At 51.8% G+C, this 22664-nt stretch overlaps 1 protein-coding gene across 4 annotated transcripts in view; it reads right to left on the bottom strand.

Moving 5' to 3' along the window:
• The window catches only part of KIAA1614 (KIAA1614 ortholog), a 37575-nt gene extending 23385 nt beyond the window's left edge, over window positions 1–14190 (bottom strand). Inside the window, exons 1-3 of one of the 4 annotated variants that reach the window (XM_045811309.2) lie at window positions 13906–14190; window positions 9295–10238; window positions 8507–8570 (exon numbers count right to left, since the gene is read on the bottom strand). In XM_045811309.2, coding sequence (XP_045667265.2) covers window positions 8507–8570; window positions 9295–10204 — 974 coding nt within the window. In that variant the 5' untranslated portion in view covers window positions 10205–10238; window positions 13906–14190. Of the gene's footprint in view, window positions 1–8506; window positions 8571–9294; window positions 10239–11380; window positions 11821–11870; window positions 13073–13905 lie in introns of those variants that run through there. The other 3 variants (XM_045811310.2, XM_045811306.2, XM_045811311.2) reach the window with 3 other exon arrangements.
• Window positions 14191–22664: the final 8474 nt, after the last annotated feature.

Raw genomic sequence — 22664 nt, 5'->3', positions numbered from 1 at the left:
GGGGAATGACATTTCTATAAATCCTGGTGCTTGCTTGCCTCAGTCCCCATCCAAACCCGTCAGGCATCGGCTCAGGGCTGAGAAAAATTAGGCTGGACCCACACCAAGTCAGGGTGGCATGATTTTCATAATAATAAGGGTCCTCTACCAGCTCTCCCCACCTACCAGAAGTACGGCCTCCCCGGCCGGTCCAGAGCTGCAGCCCCTTTTCAAAGCAGTCCAGCAGACAGTGACATACAGCCCATGCCAGGGTACAGAATAAGGGCAGACCCACAACCTCCCACTGACAAGCCATTTCTCTCCACCGAGCTCCCTCTGCCCAGCCAGGCTGGCCCAGGGCAGGTGTGCTCTCCGCTTGACAGATGAGGGTGTTCCGGGGCAGACAGGAACATTTGGCACATTGCTCAAGGTCGAACATCAGTGGAGAGCAACGCAGACGATCACCAGCCCCACTGCCTCCGGTCTCCTTCCCACACCCTCTGTGTCCTCCTTCCTCCCGTCCCTGGATCCCAGCACAGGCTGAGAACGTTTGCAGCTGGAGTCACGCTCTTTGATGTGGCCTCGGCAGCACCCCCGGCTGCTCCTGTCTTCACTGTCACATACATCAGGCTGTCCTCACCAGGGAGGGTCCACAAAAAGAGAATCCAGGCAGGTAGAGGCTCAGCCAGGCCTAGATCTCAGACGGTAGCCCCCCAAATCCCTTGTCTCACTTATCTCATGGGTGACCCAAAAAAGGGGCCTGGCTGGGGGAAGGTACCAAGCAGTTTCCTGGATGACAGATGACCGATGTGGGTGGGAAATGGCATAACTCTGGGGCCTCCTTGGGACCTCCTTGGACAAGCTTGGGCAGCCTGTGGTTCTTTCTTTTTTCTCTTTTCTTTCCTATTCTTTTCCCTTCTTGCTTGCTTTGGTCTTTCTTTCTTTGTTGTTCATGCTTTGCACCTAACCTTGTTTTGGGGCCTAAGGGGAAAAAAAAAAAAACTGCTAGAATAAAGGCACCATCTGTGCACATGAACCCTGGCAAGGCCCAGGCACAGTTTTGGAACCAGGAGGGTTTACTGGAGTGACGTGAGAGTGAATCTCCAGGCCTGTGGCCCTGTGAAGCCTCTTTTGGCAGGAGAGTCCTCGCTTTGCACAGCTTCCCAAGCCGGCAGCTCCTCCAACGCTCTGCTGAGAGCAGCTGTGCTCCCTGGGGCTCCTGCTCCGACAGCAGAGATAATGAGGTTACCAGCCCAAGAGACGCCCCTGCAGCCACGGGCCCCTGGCTGCTGGCCTGCACACTCAGAGCCTTCCGGTGACAGCTGTGGTTCCCCGGCTGTCGGAGGGCATTTGTCACAAGACCTGGTGGGCAGGCAGGAGGGCCCCCAGGCAGCTGGCCAGATGCTGCCAGGACCAGCCTTGCCCCCAGGCTTTTAAGCCATTTTCCAGCTTTGCTGTTTCCTTTCTGCTCCCTCTACTTGGAGCTGTTAATTCTTTTCTGTTTTTTTTTTTTTTTTTTTGGTTTTTTTCGTCAGCTGCCCTGCTTTGGTTCCTGGCAGACAAAGCTGCTTTCTCCACTGATTAGAAGAGTAAGGCTGTTGAGGTTCCTGAAGGCATCCGTGCTGTAACAAGCTGAGCAGGGAGGGAGTGGCAGCCGCCTTCACAGACGGCAGTCAAGGTCAGCGTCAAGGTCAGCGGGGCAGGCACGCCTGGCCTTGAGCGGCCCTATGGAGGGGAAGGCACTCTTTCTCCTGGGAGGTGGGGGCCAGCGGCTTCAGTGCCAGGGGACGCTGAGCCTCTCCCAGCCTAACTGGCGCCCGGGACCATCGCCGCATCGTGCCTGGTCTCCCCAAGGGGTGCCGGCCCCGCCAGGCAGACAGGTTCAGCCTCTTCCATCCAAGCGAGGCTTTCCAGCCTAACCTGGCCCTGGCCTCTGCCAGGGGCACACAGCCCGAGAGCCAACCCCTTCCCATCACGGACTATCCCTCACCATCTTGGCTCCCACATTTGTGGGAATGTCCTGGAAGGGCGGGGGCAGGCAGTGCCTCGCTAGGCCGAGGCAATTCCATCTCAGAACAGACGGCAGTGCTACTCTCCTGAGAGCCTGCAGGGCTGGGACTCATTAGCTCAGCGGGTAGGGCACGGGGATAAAATGGTGGAGCGCTGCTCCTTCCTGGGCCTTCGTGTCCCCATCTGTAACCAGGGGGAGTTGGATAGGGGCGCAGACTCACACTGCCACCCTGGGAGTCCAGGTCTTGGCCAGGTAGTCTGCGGTTCCACAGGCTGGGTGGGGGATTTTGAGATGCTCCCCCGGGGAGGTCACATCATGGATGTTTAGTCGCCAAGGAGCAGCGACACCTACAAGGAACTAATTGTTGGGGACAACCAGAGCACCCCGGGAGCATTCTGGCCTTTCCCTCTGCTCCTCCAACTACCAGTGTCCCAAGCTGACTTCAAGGACAAAGGTAGCATGTGTCCCCATCTGGCCTGTCCCTCTAAGCCAGTTTCCTGGTGGAGAGACAGGCTTAGCTCTGACCTCAGTTTCCCTTGTGGCCAGACAGGTCAAGAACTCAAGTCAGGACAGCCACCACTCCTCTCCTAGCCAAGGAGGGAGGTCTTGGAGTGGCCTTTTTCTGCAGCCATCATAATCCTGGATTAAAATAATAAGCTCCAACAGATCTGGGTCTCACCCTTTCATCCCAGGAACACGAATTAGGGAAATAATTTGGAATTTAAAGAGATCTGACATTTCCCAGATTCCAGGATGCAGTGGGTAGAGGGCAATATATCGTATACAGAACATATATAAACCTTCTTGCCCAGCATTTGTTCCATCTTTGTATGTCATAAAGCTTCTAGATGACCAAGGGTCGAGCTCTCCTGCTGTTACACTGTGCGCAGTTTCCCCGAGTGAGGGGAAGAGAAAAGGTGGGCCTGAAACTGAGTCCTGACCGTGTGTGCCCTGAGGGTGGGATGCTATCTTGGGGGCATTAACATTGCAGCCTTCCTCCCCCCCGGGGCTGCAGGACACAGACAAGCTGGAGCCAGAGCGTGGGTTCCAGGTGTGGTTCTGGGGTGGTAGAACCAGGGTCTAACTGGGTCCTAATCCTGGGCTGCCCCTTACAAGCGGGTCACCCCGGCGGGTTACTTTGGGGTTACGCCTCAGTTTCCTCATCTGCCAACTAAGGGCTCAGTCGTAAGTGAGATTAATCTCCTTTTAAAAGAGCTTATCGCAGAGCCAGGTACTGGGTAAGATTCAGCGTTAGTATTCACTGTTACTACTGCTCTTATTAGTAGTGCTATGTTTTTAGGTTACTCTCCCCGTTATGAACAAAGGATGGGATCCCCAACCATGAACTGAAATCCCCGCCAAAGAGATCGCCTTGCCATCGTCGTCTGCAAGGGAAGGTACGCTTGGAAGGAAAACTGGTCGGAAGCTCGAGAAGGCTCGGTGGTTTTGCTCTAGACAGCTCTCGACAGGGTTTCACAGAAGAGGCAACGTCTGTAGAATGGGGAGCCAGAGGAGCCTATCTGGTAGCAGAGGGAAGCTACTGCCCCGAGAATAAAAGATACTTCTCAGCAGAGAAGGAAGAGCGGGGGTCCTTAAGAATGGCTGTAGGGTTCACCTCTCATTGAACACCTTGACAAGGATCTGGGTGGAGGCAAGCAGTGCTTCCTTAGGATGCCAACTTATTACTGGGAGAGAGTAGAAGGGCTGGCTCTGTTCTTACCTTCTCGAAGGCTAACAAATTCCCTAGGGGGCAGCCCCTCTGGGCAGCACTGCCCAGCCTCAGTGTGCGGTGGCAGGTGCCCGAGACACCCCCAAGTAGGAGGGCGAGTGGCCGGCTCAACTCCAGAGGCCAGGAAGGAGGGCTAGGGGAAATTAGCTTCCTACAGCCTCTGCATTCACAAAGACTGGGACCACCGTGGGATTTCCATGTGTGGCGAGTATGTGAGCTGTGGTCATGATGCGGCATGAAGGTTCCAGGTGCACAAGCTGTGTGTCAAGGCTTCAAGCGTTGGCGTCCTCCCTTCCCCACGCAGGGCTTAGAACCCTAGATAATCACAGCACGGTATCGGAACACTGGTGAGTGGTTTCCTCTTTCTTTTTAAGTTTACTCTTGGTGCGCTTGGGAGTGCCAGGGGGCTTTCCTCCAGTTTTCCTTTGTGTCTGTATATCTGAGTCAGTGGCGGGATGGGGGGTGGCGGGATATGCAGGATAGGCTGGGCTCTGCCACCCTTCATTACTCCCTTAACTTGGGGTGTCCTTAGGTACCCCTACAGCCCAGAGAATCCTGGGGATATGCAAGAGCGCCTCTTCTCCCACGTTCACCCCCAGGACTCATCACACCCCCTGATCCTAGGGGCTCAGAAGATCCAGAACCTGACCAGTCAGCCACAGTGATCTCCAAAGCTTCTCACCAGCTCTGGAGCATGGGTGCCAGGCCACAGGGCACAGCAACAGCCCCGCACTGTCAAAAGTCACGGTAGTCCGACTATGGACGGCAGTGGGTGCCGCAGGAGGAAGATGGTGAACGCCTCTCCACTTCTTACTGCCCTACTTACAATCTCAATTCCAAAGCTCTCCATAAATGGGGAGCCAGGCTTCCCATCTTGTATCCTGTAGGATCCATGCATTCCACTTCAGCCTTCTTGAAAGCATTCCCGCAGGTCACCGGGGGTGTCCTGTCCTGCATCCACCCAGCTCCTGTCAAGCCCGCCTACACTCCCGTCGGCGTGCCTCTGTCAAACGTTTTCCGAGGGCCTGTTCCATGCAGCTACTTGGCAGGCACGGTTCCTGGAGATCAGATCGGCATAGTTTTTGTCCCCAAGGAGCGCCAGGAGGAGACCCAGCAACAACCTCGACGGCCAAAGCTGGTGCGGGCAAAGATGGCAGTGAGCACAAAAATGGGCAACCCCTCTGAAATCACACACAGTGGTCGGCTCACAAGACGCTCTCATGAAGAGGAGTGTGGATGGGATGGGGAAGCCTCGAGCCTCAGCTTCTGAAATGGGCATAATTCTGCCACAGGGATGGGGGAGGAATCAACAACCTAGGGAATCCTCTGAGTTTCCTTCATCATTGAGCACAGATAAAACTCAACCCCAGAGACCCCCCTCCTCCGCATTTTCCCCAAAGCAGAGCAATCATTAAAGCTCTGGAGACACACTCGAGGATCTGGAGCACTGAGCTCACACGGAAGGTCCTGATTTGAGCCAGAGCCGGCCTCCAGGGGGCGCCCTGGCACCTGCAGCCGCCCACCGCGGGGTGCTTTCAGCTCACGACTCCCTTTCGGTGCAGGGCCTGGGGTGAGGATTGCGTCGATTGCCGCTGCACCTCGGGCTTCACGTGTGTTTTGCACAAGCCGGGTTAACTCGGGATCCTAAGGAAATCTGTAATCCTGATCTGCTCTCTCAGAGCCTCAAGAGAGGGAAGAGGCCGAGCTGGTCCTGGCCATTTTATGGCGTGGGGATGGGATGCCCATGGGCCGCTAAGGATGGAAGAGGGCGGAGTCAGCCCTGAGCACAGAGCCCGCTTCACTCTCCTCCCCACTCCTGTCTCTGATGGGTCCAGATCCCAGTCACCCTGTGAACATGTGGCCGACAGCACTGGCCCGTCTGCCCTCTCTGAAGTGCTTACCTCCCACGTCCTCTCCCCAAACCAGAACCCCACTCCCCAAATCATCTCAACAGTGGCTTGGGAGAGAAACAAGATTAGGCCGTGCACCCTGTCACCTCCCCTTCTTTGCCCATCCCTGAGAACAACTCACCACACTGGGGGAGGCAGAAGACCCCCAGATCCCTAACTCGAGGCGTGGCCTGTGGGGCACAGAGAGGACAGCTGTGGCAGTGCGACATAAGGGCGAGAGCACAGGCCCCGCTGCCTGCAAATCCTGGTTCCCACACTTAGGAGCTGTATGACCCTGGAAGTCACTTAAACTCCCCCCAGAGGGGTCTCTTTGTCAGGGAAACAGGAACAACTGCAGCAGTCAGTTACTAGGATAAAGTGAGAATGTGGGCAGAGACTTTGCACAGGCCCCGCACACAGCAGGCGCTGGCCAAGGGAAGGGCTGGCATGGACTTCCAGAGGGAAGGACCGCCCGCTGGCCCGTTCCAGCTCTCTAGGACTCCGCCTTCTCTTGCCCCTCAGTACAGGGACCACCCTGGGGTCAGGGGATGGAGGTCTCCTCTGCATTTGGCCCTCAGCATTTGGGGTCCCGGGGCACCTCTGGTGTTCCTGTAGCATCTTGGGTGTCCCACCTGCAAGGCTGACTCTCCCAGTGACGACCCCCCAACAGGCTGGCCTGCGCCCCCCGTCACACAGTGACAACTGTCTCGGGCTCTGCAGTAACCATCATTTCATTAGCTTCTTGTCTGATCACGATGCAAAGCAGTCACAACTGTAGACAACTGTAACCAAATGCACGCTGGATTACCGTGGTCAAATGGATATTTGATTGCAACCCTGAAAGGCACTGACGCTGGACCTGAGTGTGAGGCAGGACCTTCTCTGCGTCACTCCCTCAGAGGAGATCGGAGGACTCCCTGCCAGAGCACGTCCTAACCCGCTGAAGGACGGCCACCAAGACGCACGGCCACCGTGTCAGAACGCGCCACTGCCCAGGGCCCTCGGCCCCTCTGTACAGACACTAAATCCCCAGGACGCTGGTCCGGTTGGCACTCCGGGATTACAGAGCTGAGAGAACCGAATGAGGAGCTCTGGCCAAGGGGGCCTCAAGACATGGCCGATGTTTCTCTCATCCTTGAACTAGATACGTTCCCTGGCCCTTCGGCCTGGGTCTCTATTCAGTGGGGGCCTGACTAGATTGCCAAGGGAGGTCAGTGGAGCACTCCAGAGGACAAAGTTTTCCCCAGGCCAGCTCTATGCTCAGATATATGCTGGGCACAGTCCTAAAACTCACTAAGACCACTTCTTTCTCCACACACACACGCACGCACACACGCCCATCACACATACACATATATGCGCACACCTACTCACCCCAGACCTGCACACACAGCCTGCCTGAACCCTAATACGCTGCAGGTGGCCTGGCAGTTTAAACAACAGTCCAGAAGTCCCCATCCTGAGGCTTCTGCACAAACGCCATCTCCTCACAGGACTTGAGGGGAACGTTCCTTCCTTCACTACGGTTGAGGTTCTCCTCCTCTAAAATGGATATTTTTATTACTATCCAGTAAGCAAGTCAACACTGAGCTCTGGACAAAACATGGGGCAACGTCCCGAGTCTGGGCCTCTCTCCAGGCCTGGGGGGAAGGGTGGGAGAGGTGGCGGGCAGGAGCCCCTGCAAGAAGAGGAGGCACCATCTCACAGGACACAAGGGATGTCTGCCCCAGCTGCCTCCTCTATGGGCTCCCCAAGCAAGGAGGAGGGGACGGAGAGGAGGACAGCGCGTCACCGAGGACCAGTCCTTTCTGCCGTCACACTCCTCCATACCGTGGCCAGGTTACATGGGGACCACGCAGAGGGGAGTCAACTATGATTCCGAGTCATAAATAATGAGGGACGAAGGAGCCAGAAAGCCCCCTCTCCACCAGACCCTTGGCCAAGGCCACTGCAAAGGCCAGTAGCCAAGCACAAGCTGGCTCGCCTGAATCAGGGCAGCCCTTGATTTGTGAAAGCAGGACGGTGGGTATCCCACCCACGTTTTCTGGAAGGCAGGTCAACTGAAGTGGAATTTATGCAGGGAGTGGCCCGGTAATGAGGAAGCAACAATGGTGACCTCTGTCCTCCACAGAAACCAGGAGACCCTCACCAAGTGACGTCACTGCACAGCTGGAGACATGGAGCCTGGTGTGCCCGGAGCCAGGAGCTCGTTGAAGACTGAGGCCAACCTCTGGGCAGGCACCAGGGGTGGCCCTCAGCCCCACGGAGCGCATATGCTGCCAGGACACTACCCAATCCGGAGAGCGGCCCCACCGCCCCGACCACCCCAGGGACGCCAGCTGCCCAGAGACCCTGGTGGAGGGGCTGCCGCAACGTCTGTGGGATGTCACGGGTGAGGTCGGAGGAGGTGAACCCCTTTACAGGAGCCAGCACACCCCCTGGGTGGGGAAGGAACCGTGGGGTAAAAACTCTGCAATCCGCGGACTTTCCCTAAGGATTTTCACAACAATTCTCTCCTGTTAGCCCCACGCGGTCCTGTGAAGGGAACCGGACATATACTATTGGGGCCACCTTGAAGATCAGGAGACCGAGTCCAGGGCCGGGGAAGGGACAGCCAGGGATGCAGAGCAGGTCGTTGGCAGTGCTCTCGGTACAGTGTCCTGTGCCAGTGGTTTTGCTCAACTAGTTGTCAGGCACCCATGAGCCCTGGGGGGACTGACACCTTCTGTGGGGTCTCAGATAAGAGGAACCACAGCGGTCCACCGTCCACTGGTCTGCTGGTGCGGGGTGGGGGGCGCGGTCTGCCTGCCTCTTGCTTTCTCGAGGTCCCCCACTCTTCTGGTGCTGGGGACCCCGGTGAGGAGGGCAGGAGAGGATGTGTGCACCCTGGACTCTCACCTGTTCTGGTCTGAGTCCTGCAGGGAGATGCCTGAGTCCCAGTCCACGTCCCCTGCTGGTCGCTCTAGGACACACAACAGAAGCAGAGATCAGGGCAGAGCCAGAAACTGGGCTCTCAGAGGCCACTCAATGAACACGGAGAAGGAAGTTTTCTCCAGGAGCGGCTTACTCCCGAGATAAACCCAACCCTACTCTGTGTCTCTGCCCAGAAGCGGAGGCACAGCCTGTCATGGTGACAGCTGGTGGGCACTGCCATGGGCGAAGGGACTGAGTGGGTCCTCTCAGGTGTGGGGTGAGGAGTGGAATTTTGGAGTGGGAGGAAGGACGTGGAAGAAGGCTCTCTCAGGCCTGAACATTCACACATCCCAGCAGAGCTGCAACCTGACACAACCCCTGCCCTCTCTGGGGGTGGGGTTTCCGCCAGAAGGCAGTGAGGTCCACTGGGGGCTGGGGACAAGTCATTGGAGGAAGGTGTAAAATGCCACTCCGGAAAAGGCCTTAAGCCACAGGGAAGAAATCATGGTCGCCTCCACCCCAAGCTAAGAGGATAGCCTCCAATTGGTCTGGGGGGTCACGGGGGTCTTCAGCAGACAGGCTAGCTGTGAGGTGGTAAAGAATCTATGTCAAAGCCCAGACTAACAGGCCATCTTGAGGAACTAGGGGGCCGGCAGCTGTGCTTTTCTCCCCCCTTCCTGCCGCACCCCTCCACGGGTACCCTCTTGCCCCTCGTCTCCTCCTGGACTCCCTCCTTTTGCCCCCACCACCCAGACTGACAGAGTGAGCCTTACCTGGTAGACCTCTGTCCCAGCATGGAGTCCAGGCTGGGATTCCCACCTTGGGGGGGCCCTGACCCCCAACATTTAGCATCTCCTGCAGCAGAAGGCGGTTCCTCTCTACCCGGTCAGACAGGGATAAGGCACTGCCCCCAGGGCCCAGAGCCCCCAGCTCTCCAGCTCGCCAGAGGCCCCCTAGCAGGGCTGGCCTAGGAACAAAGTCCTCCTCGCAGGTCAGAGACAAGCTGTCCAGGTCTCCCCCTGTAACTAGACCATCCTGAATGGCATATGACCTTCCTTTCCTCAGGTTGCGCATGTGGGCAGTTTTGTTACAAGGACCAGGGCCCCCAGGCCGGCTCGGAGTGACTCTGTGAACCGGGCTGTCTTGCAAAGAGCCAGGCCCTGGCAGCAGACTCCTCTCATTGTCGGGCAAAGGCGGTACAGCTGCTGGAGGCCACGGGCTCCTCCCGTTCCGGCACTCAAGCCTGGGAGAAGGCGGCCTGGGAGGTCTGGGAATCCCATTCCGGGCAGGTTCCTCCTTGTTGATACCGCTGTCCAGCTGCCCATCAGTCAGATTCTGAGCAGGGAGGACCCCCTCAGCAACTGGCAAGGAAGACCCCTCCGACAGAGTCCCGGCTCCGCCCATCTTGACTCTCCTGCATTTGGGTTTCTTGGATGGCCGCTCATGAGAAGTGAGGCAGGGGCTCACCCCCTGTTTGCCTGCCGTCATTTTTTCCTTCAAGGCCCTCACTTTGGACTCCAGCACAGAGGGACCTTGGAGCTGTATCCCCCATGCCCTAAGATGCTGGGGGGCCATCAGGCTGGGTGTTCTGTCTTCCAGAGAGCAGGACCAGGGTCTCGGGAGGTGTCCATGATCCAGTGGTGGCTCAGGGCCACTTCTCTCCACAGCTGAGGTCATCTCCATGGAGCTGGCTGTTCTGCTCCCTATTTGGGTCCCTCTGGAGGAGAAAACAGATAGAGCTCCTGAGACCCAGCGTGTGGCTAGTAGCACCAACAACCTCCTCGGTTCTCAAAGTGTTTTGTCATTGAGCCCTGTGCAGATGAGAACAACCTGGGGACAGAGCTTTGAAAAATATATATCACTAGATGGCACAAATAAATTATTGAGTTTTTTCTTCCAAAGCTGAGCAGGGTTCTAGTTTTTCTATCCCCATTTTACAGATGGGGCACAATGAAGCTTCAAACAACAGCTGGATGTGGACCAGAGTGACAACAGGGGCCAGATTCCCAATCCCAGTCCTCCATCTTTGTTGACAGGCAGTTTAAGTGGAGGGTGTCAACATCTGCTAAGAGCTAACAAGCTCCTTCCTTTTTAAGGGGAGCCAACGAGGATGAGGACTTCAGGAAGATACCACACAGGATCTGACCCTCTGGTTGAAGGTGCCTCCCTGTGTACAAGCCACAGGACAGTAGCATGGGGCTGTGCTCAAAGGGTGGCCATGACCAGTCACCAACTCCTACCTGCAAGAGCCTTCAAACACACTCTCTCAAACGATCCTCACACACTCTGCCAGAAGGGGATTATCTTCCTCATTTTCACAGACAGAGAAACCGAGGCACACAGAGATCTGGTCACACAGGTACTGAAAGGAGGTTGGATTTAGAATGCAAATCTCCTTCCAAGGCCTGGGCTCTTTCAAAGCACTCAGTGATCAGGTGATCCCTTACCCCCAACTCCCCCTATTCTGTAGAGGAGAATATCCAGTGTGGAGAGGTTGTGTGACTTGCCAGAATTACACAGCTCCTCGGTGGCAGAGTTGATGTCAATGTCTTCACACAGAATGAAAGCGAGCAAGGGATTTTATTCACCAAGTGGTTCAGTGCACTAATATTTACCCCACTCTCTGAGAAAAAGTTCCTTAAACACATACATTTAGATATGTCTCACTTGAAGTAAACTGCATGTATAAAAATTCGTATTTACATAAATTACAAAGTAGGAGCTAATTTTTCACTTCATACATGGACTAAAGTTCACCACAGAATTCCCTGAAATGGCAAGTCCCTCCATCGTCGTTTATTACAATTTGATTTATACATGTTTCATGAATGTACATAGTTCATAAAGCAAAATACATACATAGTGCAAATGTCACATCAGCCTTAAGCCTGGGAAGTATAAGAACTATCTTCAGGACGGCGAGACCATGTCCTCCACCAGTTCATCCAGAATTTACCAGCTTTCTCTTTGCAGCCCAGCCACCGAATCCTCTCTTCCAAAGTTCAGTTCAGAAAGCAGGGGATTCGGGGCAGTGCCAGGGAGACGCAAAGCCCTTTCTGACGGGTAGGCTCTGGAACCGCGTTCCCGCAGCACCCGTGGCCGCAGCCCGTCGAGCACGCGAGCCTTGCACGGGGCTCCACGGGGCGCGGGCAGCCTTCCGGGGCGCCGCCCGACTGTCGGCCGGCCGAGCCCGGCGTCGGCTCCGACTCCCTCGGACTGAAGCGCGAAGGATGCGCAGCGCGGCCTCCCCGCGCCCCTGTCCGCTCCGAGGCCGCGCGCGGCCGGCCCCCCCTCCCCTGCGCTCCCCTCGGCCCCCAGCCGCCCCGGCGCCTCGCTCCCGCGTACTCACTCGGGGCCGCCGGCCGCGGCCCGGGCCGCCGCCGCCTCCGGCACCCCCTCCATCCCGCCGAGCGGCGCGGCCCTCCTCCGGCCGTCCGCCCTCCGTGCCGGCCGCGCCGTGGGGTGCGGGCCGCCGCCTGCCTGCGCGTCCGCGGGGGCAGCGGGCGCGGCCCGGGCTGGAAGGCAGCGGCATGGGCCGCTCGGCCCCGGCTCTGGCCGCGCGGGAGAGGCCCAGCCTGGCGCGCCCCGGGCCGGGAGCCGAGAGAGGGAGCGCGGAGGGCAGAAAGGCGGGGCAGCGGAAGGGGCTGGAGGAGCGGGACGGTGCCCCCACCCCGGCCTCCGCCGCCCTCCGCTCGCCTGGGCGGCCGCGGGCTCCCACGTCCCGGGGAAGGGAGCACGAGCGGGCCCGCGGCGCGGGGACCGAGGGGCTCGAGCGCTTGGAGGACGCCGCGGGACCGACCCCTTCGCGCGGGGCCCGCAGTCGGGGCCGCGCGGCCAGCGCCGGCCGGGCGAGGCTTTTGCGGGCGCGCGGCGCGGGACCCGGCCCCACGCGAGCCAAGGCTAGGAAAACACCGCTTTCCTCCCCTGCTCGGCGGGATGCGTGTCACTCTACACCCGGGGCTTGGGAGGAGGCTCGGCTCTCGGGGTGGAAGCGAAGGAATGCCCTTTGTTTAGACAACTTTTCCAGAGAACTCGGGCCTGCTCCCTCCGAGGTGCTCTTGCCTCAGAGGTCAAGGTCATTCGTTGCTGCTTTCCAGAGGCGCGAGGGTACCCGGAGTGGAAGCGGGTTCCCTCCTGCCCTGCCAAAGGGAGCGCTGGTACCCGCATTGCCAGCCCCTGGGATAGGGACCGGTTCTCAGAGCCCTGGGGACGCCTGACGAGACCTTGTCACTTTTTCCACACCTGGGAGGAAGTAGCAGCAAAGGCCTTTACCTGCAGCCTGCGGCCCAAACCAACGGAGCTTTCTCTTTCCTCCCAGAGGGAGGTAGCGAATCACCCGTTTCCAAACATTTGTCAACAAAGGACAGGCAACAATAAGAGAGTTAGGACCCAGGAGATTCCAGAAATCTCTGCAAAGAGAAAAGTGCTCATTCATCGTTCCTTCAGCTGGACAAGCTTCTCGCTCAAGTACGGGTTGCTCTCCTAATTGTACTTGCATGCTCCTGTCACCATGACAAGCACGGCAACAGGACCCACAATGTGCTAAGTGCCTGCCGGGGCGGGGGGGGGGGGGTGGAGTGGAAGGATGGTTCCCAGGGGAGGCCTGGCTCTTGAGTGAGGAGGACTTATCCTGTAGTGGGGGGGGGCATCTGGGCAGGGCACAAACCCCCCAGGCCTGAAAGCAGCTGTTTGAGAAGCTGTGCTAGATTGGCCTTGGGCTAATTGAGGAACCTGAGAGATTATCTAGGGCAAACCCTCCATGTTACAGAACAGGCCCAAGGTCCCACAGCTCTGCCATGGGGTGGTCTGCAAAGTCTGGGGTCAGTGCTCTTGCAAGTGAATCCCTACCTCCTTCTGTATTCCCAGAGCAAGCTGTTCCTCCAACAGGGCACTTACTGCCGTTTATTAGTACGGATCTCTTCATAGTACAGTAATGTGCCATTTACAGAGATTTCTGGAGGTACCGTGCACCTGGCATTGGGCTAAGCACTTCACATTCCTTATCTCATACGGTAACCCTAAGAGATGAGTACTGTTTACTGTCTCCTTTCTACAGATTAGCAAACTGAGTTAGGTGATCTTCCCAAGATCACAGAGCTAGTAAGTGGTAGGCTTTCTAGAGTCCGAGACCTCACTTCAACCACAACGCACGGGGTGGCCAGCACTCTGCAGGTGCGTGTTCCGCATGGAAAGTTAGTCTAAAAAACCAAAACAAGGTCAAGTGCTGTGAGAGCAAAACGCCGCCGCCGCAGCAGTCTGACCCTTCCGGTCTGGACACTTTCTGCCTTCCTTATTCCTGCAATCCAAGGTCAAGTGCTGGAAACCCGGTGTGGCTCCTTCCTCTTGCCCATGTACACTGTCAAACCCAACAACAATACTCTTACCATTATTGGGGAACTTCTGCGAGCCAAGAGACTCCATGTAGGATCCTTCAGATCTTTACGGCAATGCACCAAGTCAGTGTAGTGTATCTCCACTTTAGGGATAAGGAAATCGGGGTTCAGAGAGCTTAAGGGACTTGCCTGAGGCCACACGGCTAGTCTAGTCGGAATCTGAATCCAGTCTTGTGGGGCTCCAAGAGCTGCCTTGCTTGCTCCTTTCAGAGGCATCTCAGAACCCAGACTCTTAGAGGTAACTTCATGGCTCCTGTTCCCCACCCCCAGAAGTTAATGATCTGTAAGGCAAGTTTCTGAAAGTTCCAGCAAAAGCTTAATGTTTAAAGGAAACCTGCCCCCCACCTTTTGAGATGCAAATAATCACCTTCAGTTTACTCATTAAATTTGTTACTTTACACTCAGTATAGGGGGATGGGTGTCACATCTCCACAGAGGTTTTAAAAGCCATCTACAGATACCAACAAGCATGTTCTCAGAAGCTATTAAATTATCCCAACATTCACACACCAGAAGGCATTTCTCATTCATCTGGATTCTGTTTGGTTCAGCAAATATCCATTGAGTTTCTACTACACGCCAGGCACAGGAAAGACAAAATGTGATACCACAGGCCCTGTCCTTGAGGGATTTCTGGTCAAGTTGGGCAGGGGAGGGAAACAGAAACCTTCTGTATAAGCGCTCCCCCTCAGGCTAGCACGGGGTGGTGGTGTAGGTCTGCTCACAGGAACAGCTGAGGTGTGCGATTGAAGTTTATGTTGGGTGGAAGGGGTACCACGGAGCGCTGGGTCTTGGACAAAGAGCAGGAGTTAGCCGGACAGAGGGGGACGGGTGGGAGAACCATTTCTGTCAGAGAGATTAGCATAAACACAGGCATCCAGGTGTGAAACTGTCTGGTTCCACTGTTACTACGTATAAAAGTTACACTGGAAAAGGCAAGAGCAGGCCTGAAGCTGCAAAGCAGGGGTGGCGTGGCCTGCTGGAGGGCATCTGGGATCCGGCCGAGGAGCTTGGATGCTGTCCTGTGGAGTGGGGACCCTAGAAGGTGGGCTACCTTGAGCATGGCACCTTTCTGGACTGGAGAAGTACCTTATGTCCTGTGTAACAGAATCCTTCGTTAACGTGTTTTGGACAGAAATCTAGGAGGAACACGAACACATCGTGTGTAGCAATCACATAGCCTTCTTCCTCCATTTGAACAACGAGGGAAACCCCCCCATCCCAAGAAGCCTCCCTCCACTTAGCCTGGATGAAAGCACGGCCTCTCACTCCTCCTCCCCGCCTCCGCTCCACATGCTCTTAACACACAGCTTTGAACAAGGAGCCATGTTGGATGTGGAAATCAGGTTTCACTTAGGATGAAGGGGTGGGGGAGAGATGGTCCTTCAAGGTCACACCATTAGAGGTGGGTGGGGTGGGAATGGGGCGGGAGGGACGCCTCTGCCGTCCCTCCACTGTACTGCCGGGGGGAGTTGGTCACCCCTATCTTGGACATGGGGCACATGGTCTGAGGAGCACACAGAGGCAACTGGTCCTGTTGGCGGCTCTTGGGGAGGCTGGTCACAGCTCCAGGGACTTCCCTCAGGCCCTTGCCTTCTCTTTCCAGCAGAGGCCCAAGAGAGCACTGGGACCTGTCAGCCCCCGCCTGCCTCTCCCCTGCTTAGAACTCTCCTGCCACTTCCCACGGGCTGGTGTGACCTGGGCCTGTGTGGACTCTCCTGGGACACTGGTGAGAGGTTGATTGCAAGGTCTGCTCGTGGAGATTCTGACTCTGTAGGCTGGAGTAAGCCTCGGGAGTCGGCCTCCTAATGGGCTTCCCAAGAGCTTTTCAGGCCCAGTAAGCCTGGAGAAGCACATGTCCTGTGTTCAAACTCAAACCCTTTCGTAAGGCCTGTGGGCCTCCAGCTTCGGCTCACAGCCCGACAGCCCACCCTGCACGCTCACCACATGGAACTGCTTCCAGCTGCCCTGACTGGCCTCCTGATTCCTGTCTCCTTGCCTTTGCCCAGGCTTTCCTTCAGCCTGAGACACCCTGCTTCCCTTCACACACATGCCAATTTGGCTGTCTCCAACTAGACCTTCTGCACAACCCCAATGGCCCCTCCTCAGGGAAGTCTTCCCCAGTACCTTCCACAGTCCTCTTAACCTGGGTTAGAGCACTGCGGGCCCGCTGCTGCCAGACCATTTATCACACTGACAAGTCACAGAGCACTTCCTGATCTGAATCTGTGTCCCTGGCCCCTACCACGTGCCTGCCACATAAAAGGTATTGACTAAATGCCAGGCAGCTAAAAGAAAGAAAGAAAAAATCCCTATCGAGTAAGGATGCCTGACAGGAGAAGAGAGGGCCGCTGCTTGCTGAAAGGATCAAGGTCATTTCCGAAGGATTTGGTTCATTCACTCGACATAGCCAGTCCTGCCTCAGGGGCTGTGAGGAAGTTGGTCCCTGGCAGGGCCAGGACCAGCACCCAGGCTTCCTAACTGCCTCTCATTCTCACCTGATGCCCAGGCCTACTTGCCCCCGCCCTTCCTCCCTCTTCCCCCACATGCTCACTGATCCCAGTCAGTGGTAGGGGCATTAGGCTTCTGAGTGAGCCTGGAAATCGAGAGATAACTTTGCTATCAGAAGAAATGGATGGGGGGCGCCTGGGTGGCACAGCGGTTAAGCGTCTGCCTTCAGCTCAGGGCGTGATCCCCGCGTTGTGGGATCGAGCCCCACATCAGGCTCCTCTGCTATGAGCCTGCTTCTTCCTCTCCCACTCCCCCTGCTTGTGTTCCCTCTCTCGCTGGCTGTCTCTCTCTGTCAAATAAATAAATAAATAAATCTTAAAAAAAAAAAAAGAATAAGAAATGGATGGGGGAGGAGAGAGGAGCAGATGAGAGAGAGGCACAAACAGGGTGGGAGAGGGTCCCAGAAATGCATACATTCAGGCAACACAACTGGGCACCGCCAGAAAGCACCACCTTGTTAATGCGTCTCTGCACACTCCAGCACACGCACACAGGCGCACACGCACACGCACACACACACACACACACACACACACTCTTCTATGCCACACCTCCCTGAATTGCCCTAGTCCGGAGGAGAACAGAAGCATGGTTCTTCCCTGGCTGGGGTTAGCCCGAACCACCTCCCCAGGCTGGTGGGCATGGTGTCCCCGGAGATGGGACGGGGACCTTCCCTGCAGATAAGGACCTCGGACTTCACCGCCTTTGATGGCCCCTCAGCCCACATCTGCCCTCACTCTGCTAGGCATCTGTTCCCATGCCCAAGTCCAAATCACAGTTTTGCATTTCATAATCCTAACCACAGGGAAGTGACTGGGATTAGGAAAATATTGTAATACTCTCCCTCCTATTCTACCTTGCCTGCTCTGTGGGTGGCGACATCGAGGTGAGGAGAGGACACCTGGCTTTAACCTGACTGTCAGTAATCACTATCATCTTGGCCGAGGCACTTTTGTCATCTGCAAAATGAAACCAGATTCAGGGAGAAGAATACTGGAGCATGACTGAGACCTGAAGTCATGTTTGTGACAGTTTTTCATCTTGAGAAAAGACAGTAAAGTGTTCAGAAATATATTATTCATTTGCTTAAGACATATGAGACACTATGAAGAAATATATGAGTATAATCCAGAAAAGTAATAACCCATTTAGAAATAACCTTTATACCAAAGACATTTACAAGAAAATCAATGGCAACATTGTTCACAATACAAAATAACCGAAAACAATCCAAACGTTTATCAATAGTAGAAGGGATAATTTTGGTGTATTTGTAAAATGGAACATTAGAGATCAACGAAAATGAACAAATGGTAACTACACAGAACAACGAGGCTGATTCTTACGAGCTGCCAAGCAAGCAGAGCAAGAAAAAAGAAACAGATGAAACTAAACAACACATTCTCTAGAGACACATACCATGCATATGGGGTCAAACTAAGAGAAAGCAAGAGAATTACTAACACAGATGATTATACAGTGGCCTCCGCAGTGTGGGAAGAGAATGCAGATGACAACTGGGGAGAAGGGGTTCAGAGGCAGAGGTAATGCTTTATTGACTTGGGTGCAAATATACGGATGTTTACTTTATTATTCTTCACAATGCACATTATACGTATGCACATAGCATATCATGTGTATAATGCGTATAATATAGCGTATATATAATGTACATAGATTTCGTAATTTCTAAAAATATGGAAACTATATTAAAAAAACACCACTTTACTATATATGTGAAAGAAGACCTGGGTGAATGGAGAAATACTTAGTGCTCACAACACTTATTGTATATTATGAAGATGAAAATTTTCATTGACTTTAAAGATTTAGATGTGATTTCAGTCAAGATTCCATATATAGGCAAGAATATTTAAGAAAAAAATTATATAAAAGAAAGGAAAGAAAAAAAAGGGAGGAAAGGAGGCTATGCTACAAAGCACAAAATTGTATTTTAAGTTTATAATAATTAAAATAGAGAGGAACTATGCCAAAATAAATAATCAGAGCAATGTAACATAATGAATACAGTAAATATATAGTATGTATATTGTCTATATACATGGTATACATAATATATTTATGCACATAATATAAAAACAGATCCTACATTTTATTCATCTCATAAAGCACATTTACAAAAAATAAATATATATAACTAATATGATACTCAGTAGTGAAACATGGAACACTTTTCCTGAGTTTGGGAACAAGGAAAGGCTATCCAGTAGCATCACTTCTATTCAGTGCTGTAAGGGAAGCCCTATCTAGTGCAATACAACTAGAAAAAGAAAAAAAAAAGCATAAATAAGGAAACAAATAAAATTATTTGCTGATTACATGATTATAGAAAAATTCAAAAGGCACTACAAACCCTTAAAATTAAGAAGTAAATTTAGCATGGCTTCTGGCTACAAAATCAATATATAAAAATCTATTGCACTTCTATACACTTAGCAACAAACAAGTCCAAAGTGAGATTTATAAAAAGTGCCATGAATAAAAGCATCAAAAAACATCAAGTGCCTAGGAATGAAAGCTGACAAGGATCATTAGCAAGACTTTTGCACTGAAAACTACAAAACAGTTGGTTAAGCGTCCAACTCTTGATATCAGCTCAGCTCGTGATCTCAGCGTCGTGAGATCGAGCCCCACGTCAGGCTCCCCGCTCAGTGGGGAGTCTGCTTGTCTCCCTCTCCCTCTGCCCCTCCCCTTGCTCGCACACTCTCTCTTCTCTAAAATAAATAAATAAACAAACAAACAAATAAATAAATCTTTAAAATATAAAAGAAAACTACAAAACATTACTGAGAGAAATTGAAGACATGTGAATAAGTGGAGGAATATACCATGTTCATAGATCAAAAAACTTACTATCGTTAAGATGTCAATTCCTCCAGAATTGATCTATGTATTTGTTTACTTCAAAAGGGCTGTGGTAATGAAGTACCACAAACTGGTGGTTTACACGACAAAGTTCTGGGGGCCAGAAGTCCAAAATCAAGGTCTCAGCAGGGCAGCGCTCCTTCTGAAGGCTCTAGGGAAGGGTGTGCTCCAGGCCTCTCTTCCAGCTTCTGGTAGTTGGCTTGTGCCAATACAACTTCAGTCCTCACAAGGTGTTCTCACTGCGTGCGTGTCTGTGTCCAAATTCCCTCTTCTTATAAGGACATCAGTCATATTGGATTAGGGGTTCACTCTACTCTAGTATGACCTCATCTTAACTAATTACATCTACAACAATCCCATTTCCAAACAAGGTCAAATTCTGAGGTATTGAGGGTTAGGATTTCAACATACGAGTTTTGGGGGACATAGCTCAACCCATAACAGTATTCAGTGCATTCTGACCTATATCACAACAGGTTTTCTTTCTGCTAACAATTGACAAGCTGATTCTAAAGTTTATACGGACATGTAAAGGATATAAAAGAGTTAAGAGAATAGAGTGCCCAGAAACAGATTCACACATGTACAGTCTCCTCACTTACCACCGAAGCCCCACTGCAGTGCAGTGCAAGAGAGGGTAATCTTCCTATAATCGGTGCTCGGCCAATTGTGTATCCATATTGGGAAGGAAATACATCTTGACTCCTTGACCCCTACCTCATACCAGTCACAAAAACTAACGTGAGATTGATTATAGAACAAAATATGAAAGCCAAACAATCAAACTTCTAGGAGAAAACAGGAGAATATCTTTAGGATGTTGGGCTAGGAAAATATTTCCTAAAGAAGCAAAAAAAGTACTAACTTTGAAAGACAGAAGTGATAAATTAGACTTCATCAGAATTAAGAATTTGTTTATCAGAAAACATTTTTAAGATAGTGAAAAGGCAAATCACAGACTTGGAGACGTTTGCAATATCTATATACCGCCAATATACACCTGAACTTCTTAAAATCAAGAAAAGACAGAAACTAAGTTTATTATTTTTTTTAAATGATTTTTTAATATATTATGTTAGTCACCATACAGTACATCCCCGGTTTCCGATGTAAGGCTCGATGATTCATTAGTTGTGTATAACACCCAGTGCACCATGCAATACGTGCCCTCCTTGCTACCCACCACCAGTCTATCCCATTCCCCCACCCCCCTCCCCTCTGAGGCCCTCAGTTTGAGAAACTAAGTTTAAAAATGGACAAAGACGTGACTAGGCGTTTCACAAGAAGGATATCCAAACGGTCGACAAACACATGAATAGGTGCTCAAAATTGTTAGTCATTAGACACGTACAGATTTAAGTCACAATGTGATGCCAGTACATCAAAGAACACAGGAAACACGAGCACAGCACAGAAATAGTTTGCAGTAAAAGAGGAAGTACAGACAGCTAATAACCATAAAATGGTATGTTCAAAATCATTAGAAAACAGAAATGAAAACGAAAATAATTATAAAGTTACCGCTTAAAACCCTTTAAGCCCTTTAAAACAGCAAAAAGTGTTTCAGTGTAATAGCAGACATTGGGAGGGTACGGTTAGAGGAGCTTTCTCCTCACATCGCTTATGGGACATGTAGCATTTTTTAAGGCAATTAATTCATCGTGGTGAAACAGAAATCTGAAGTATGCTATAACTCTGGACAAAGCAATGCCTTTCTTAAGGTCCATGCTACGGAAATAAAAAATGAGAACAAAGGTTTGAGTAAAAGGAAGTTCATTCAGCATTATTTATAGTAGCAAAATATTGGAATAACCCACGTCCACCTAGAATGGAAGTTATGATATCTCTGTAAGGTGGGGCGTTACGTAGCCCTTCGAAGCACACTCTGTTCTGAAATGTGAAATAAGAACGTGCTCACGCAAGTGTTAGGCAGAAAAGCAGAAGAGGAACAGGACTTACGGTTTGATTTTAAGCATATAAACGTGCACGAGAAATCGGTAAACAGCTACATTTATATACATATCTGTGCATAAAACAAGACAGAAAACACATCAAAATATTCATCTCTGCATTTGAGGTCTGGGTAGATTTTTTCTTAGTACTTTTTGATATTTTCAGGCTTTTTACAATGTTCCATTTTCATAAGCAGAAGTCATTATAACAAATCATAAAAAGAACTTAGAGAAATAACTTTTCTTTCTAAGAGTATCAATATTCTCTCTGCCATTTAATTTTAGAGGACAACTTAGCACCGTCTTCCTTCTGAAGCCCTCAAATAAAGGAAGTGGCTCTTCGAAATGGATCTCGTTTAACGAAATCCACACCAATAATACGGTTATTTTTATTTTTGCTTACGGTTGTTTTAAGTTTACCAGCTCAGTAAGCATCCTCCCTGATCTTGTCCCTTGCAGGGAACAGGATTAAAGTCCCCTGGGCATCAGGGAGCTAGAACTGGGTGAACAGTACTCTGGAGTGGAACAGAGATAAGCAGTCAGTGAAATATACCTCACCCTCCGGGTCAGACCCTATTCCTAGGTGGGGTAGAAGTTAGATAGTATAGTCAATAATTATTTTATTCGATAACTCCCTTTCTTTCTTATTGTCCATCTCTCCTTCAAACACGTAAGTCTTTGTGAGGGCAGACTCTGTCCCTACTTATCATTGTATCTCCAGCCTCTAGAGAACACTGTGCAATATGGCGGCCGCAGTGGGTTTCAAAGTGGTCACACAAAAAAGAATGTAAAAATCTCACTAATAATTTTTCATATAGATTACATGTTGAAATGATAATATTTTGGATGTATTAGGTTAAATAAAGTATATTATATCTAATACTATATGTAAATACTTATATGTAATTGATGCATTTTTAGAGTATGGCTATTATATGTAATTTGAAATTACATACAGGGCTTGTGTTTATGGCTTGCATTGTGTTTCTACTGGACAGCCCTACCCTGCCCTGGAATATTGCCTAGCACATAGTAGGTACTCAATAAATATTTGTTGACTGGATTAACAATAGTTAGTATTATATTATTGCTGTAGCTAACATGTCTTTCTTTCTTTCTTTCTTTCTTTCTTTCTTTCTTTCTTTCTTTCTTTCTTTCTTTCTCTCTCTCTTTCTCTCTCTCTCTCTCTCTCTTTCTTTCTTTCTAAAGACTTTATTTTGAGAGAGAGGAGAGCACAGAGCACAAGTGGGGAGGTGGGAAGAAAGGGGCAGAGAGAGACGGAGAAGCAGGCTCCCCACTGAGCAGGGAAACTGACTGACGCAGGACTCAATCCCAGTACCCGAATCATGACCTGAGCCAAAGGCAGACCCTTAACCGACTTAGCCACCCAGGCACCCCATA

Source organism: Ursus americanus, chromosome 2, assembly GCF_024610735.1.
Source record: "Ursus americanus isolate L20-20 chromosome 2, mUrsAme1.1.p, whole genome shotgun sequence".
Taxonomy (NCBI): domain Eukaryota; kingdom Metazoa; phylum Chordata; class Mammalia; order Carnivora; family Ursidae; genus Ursus; species Ursus americanus.
This window is presented reverse-complemented; position numbering and strand designations above follow the sequence as displayed.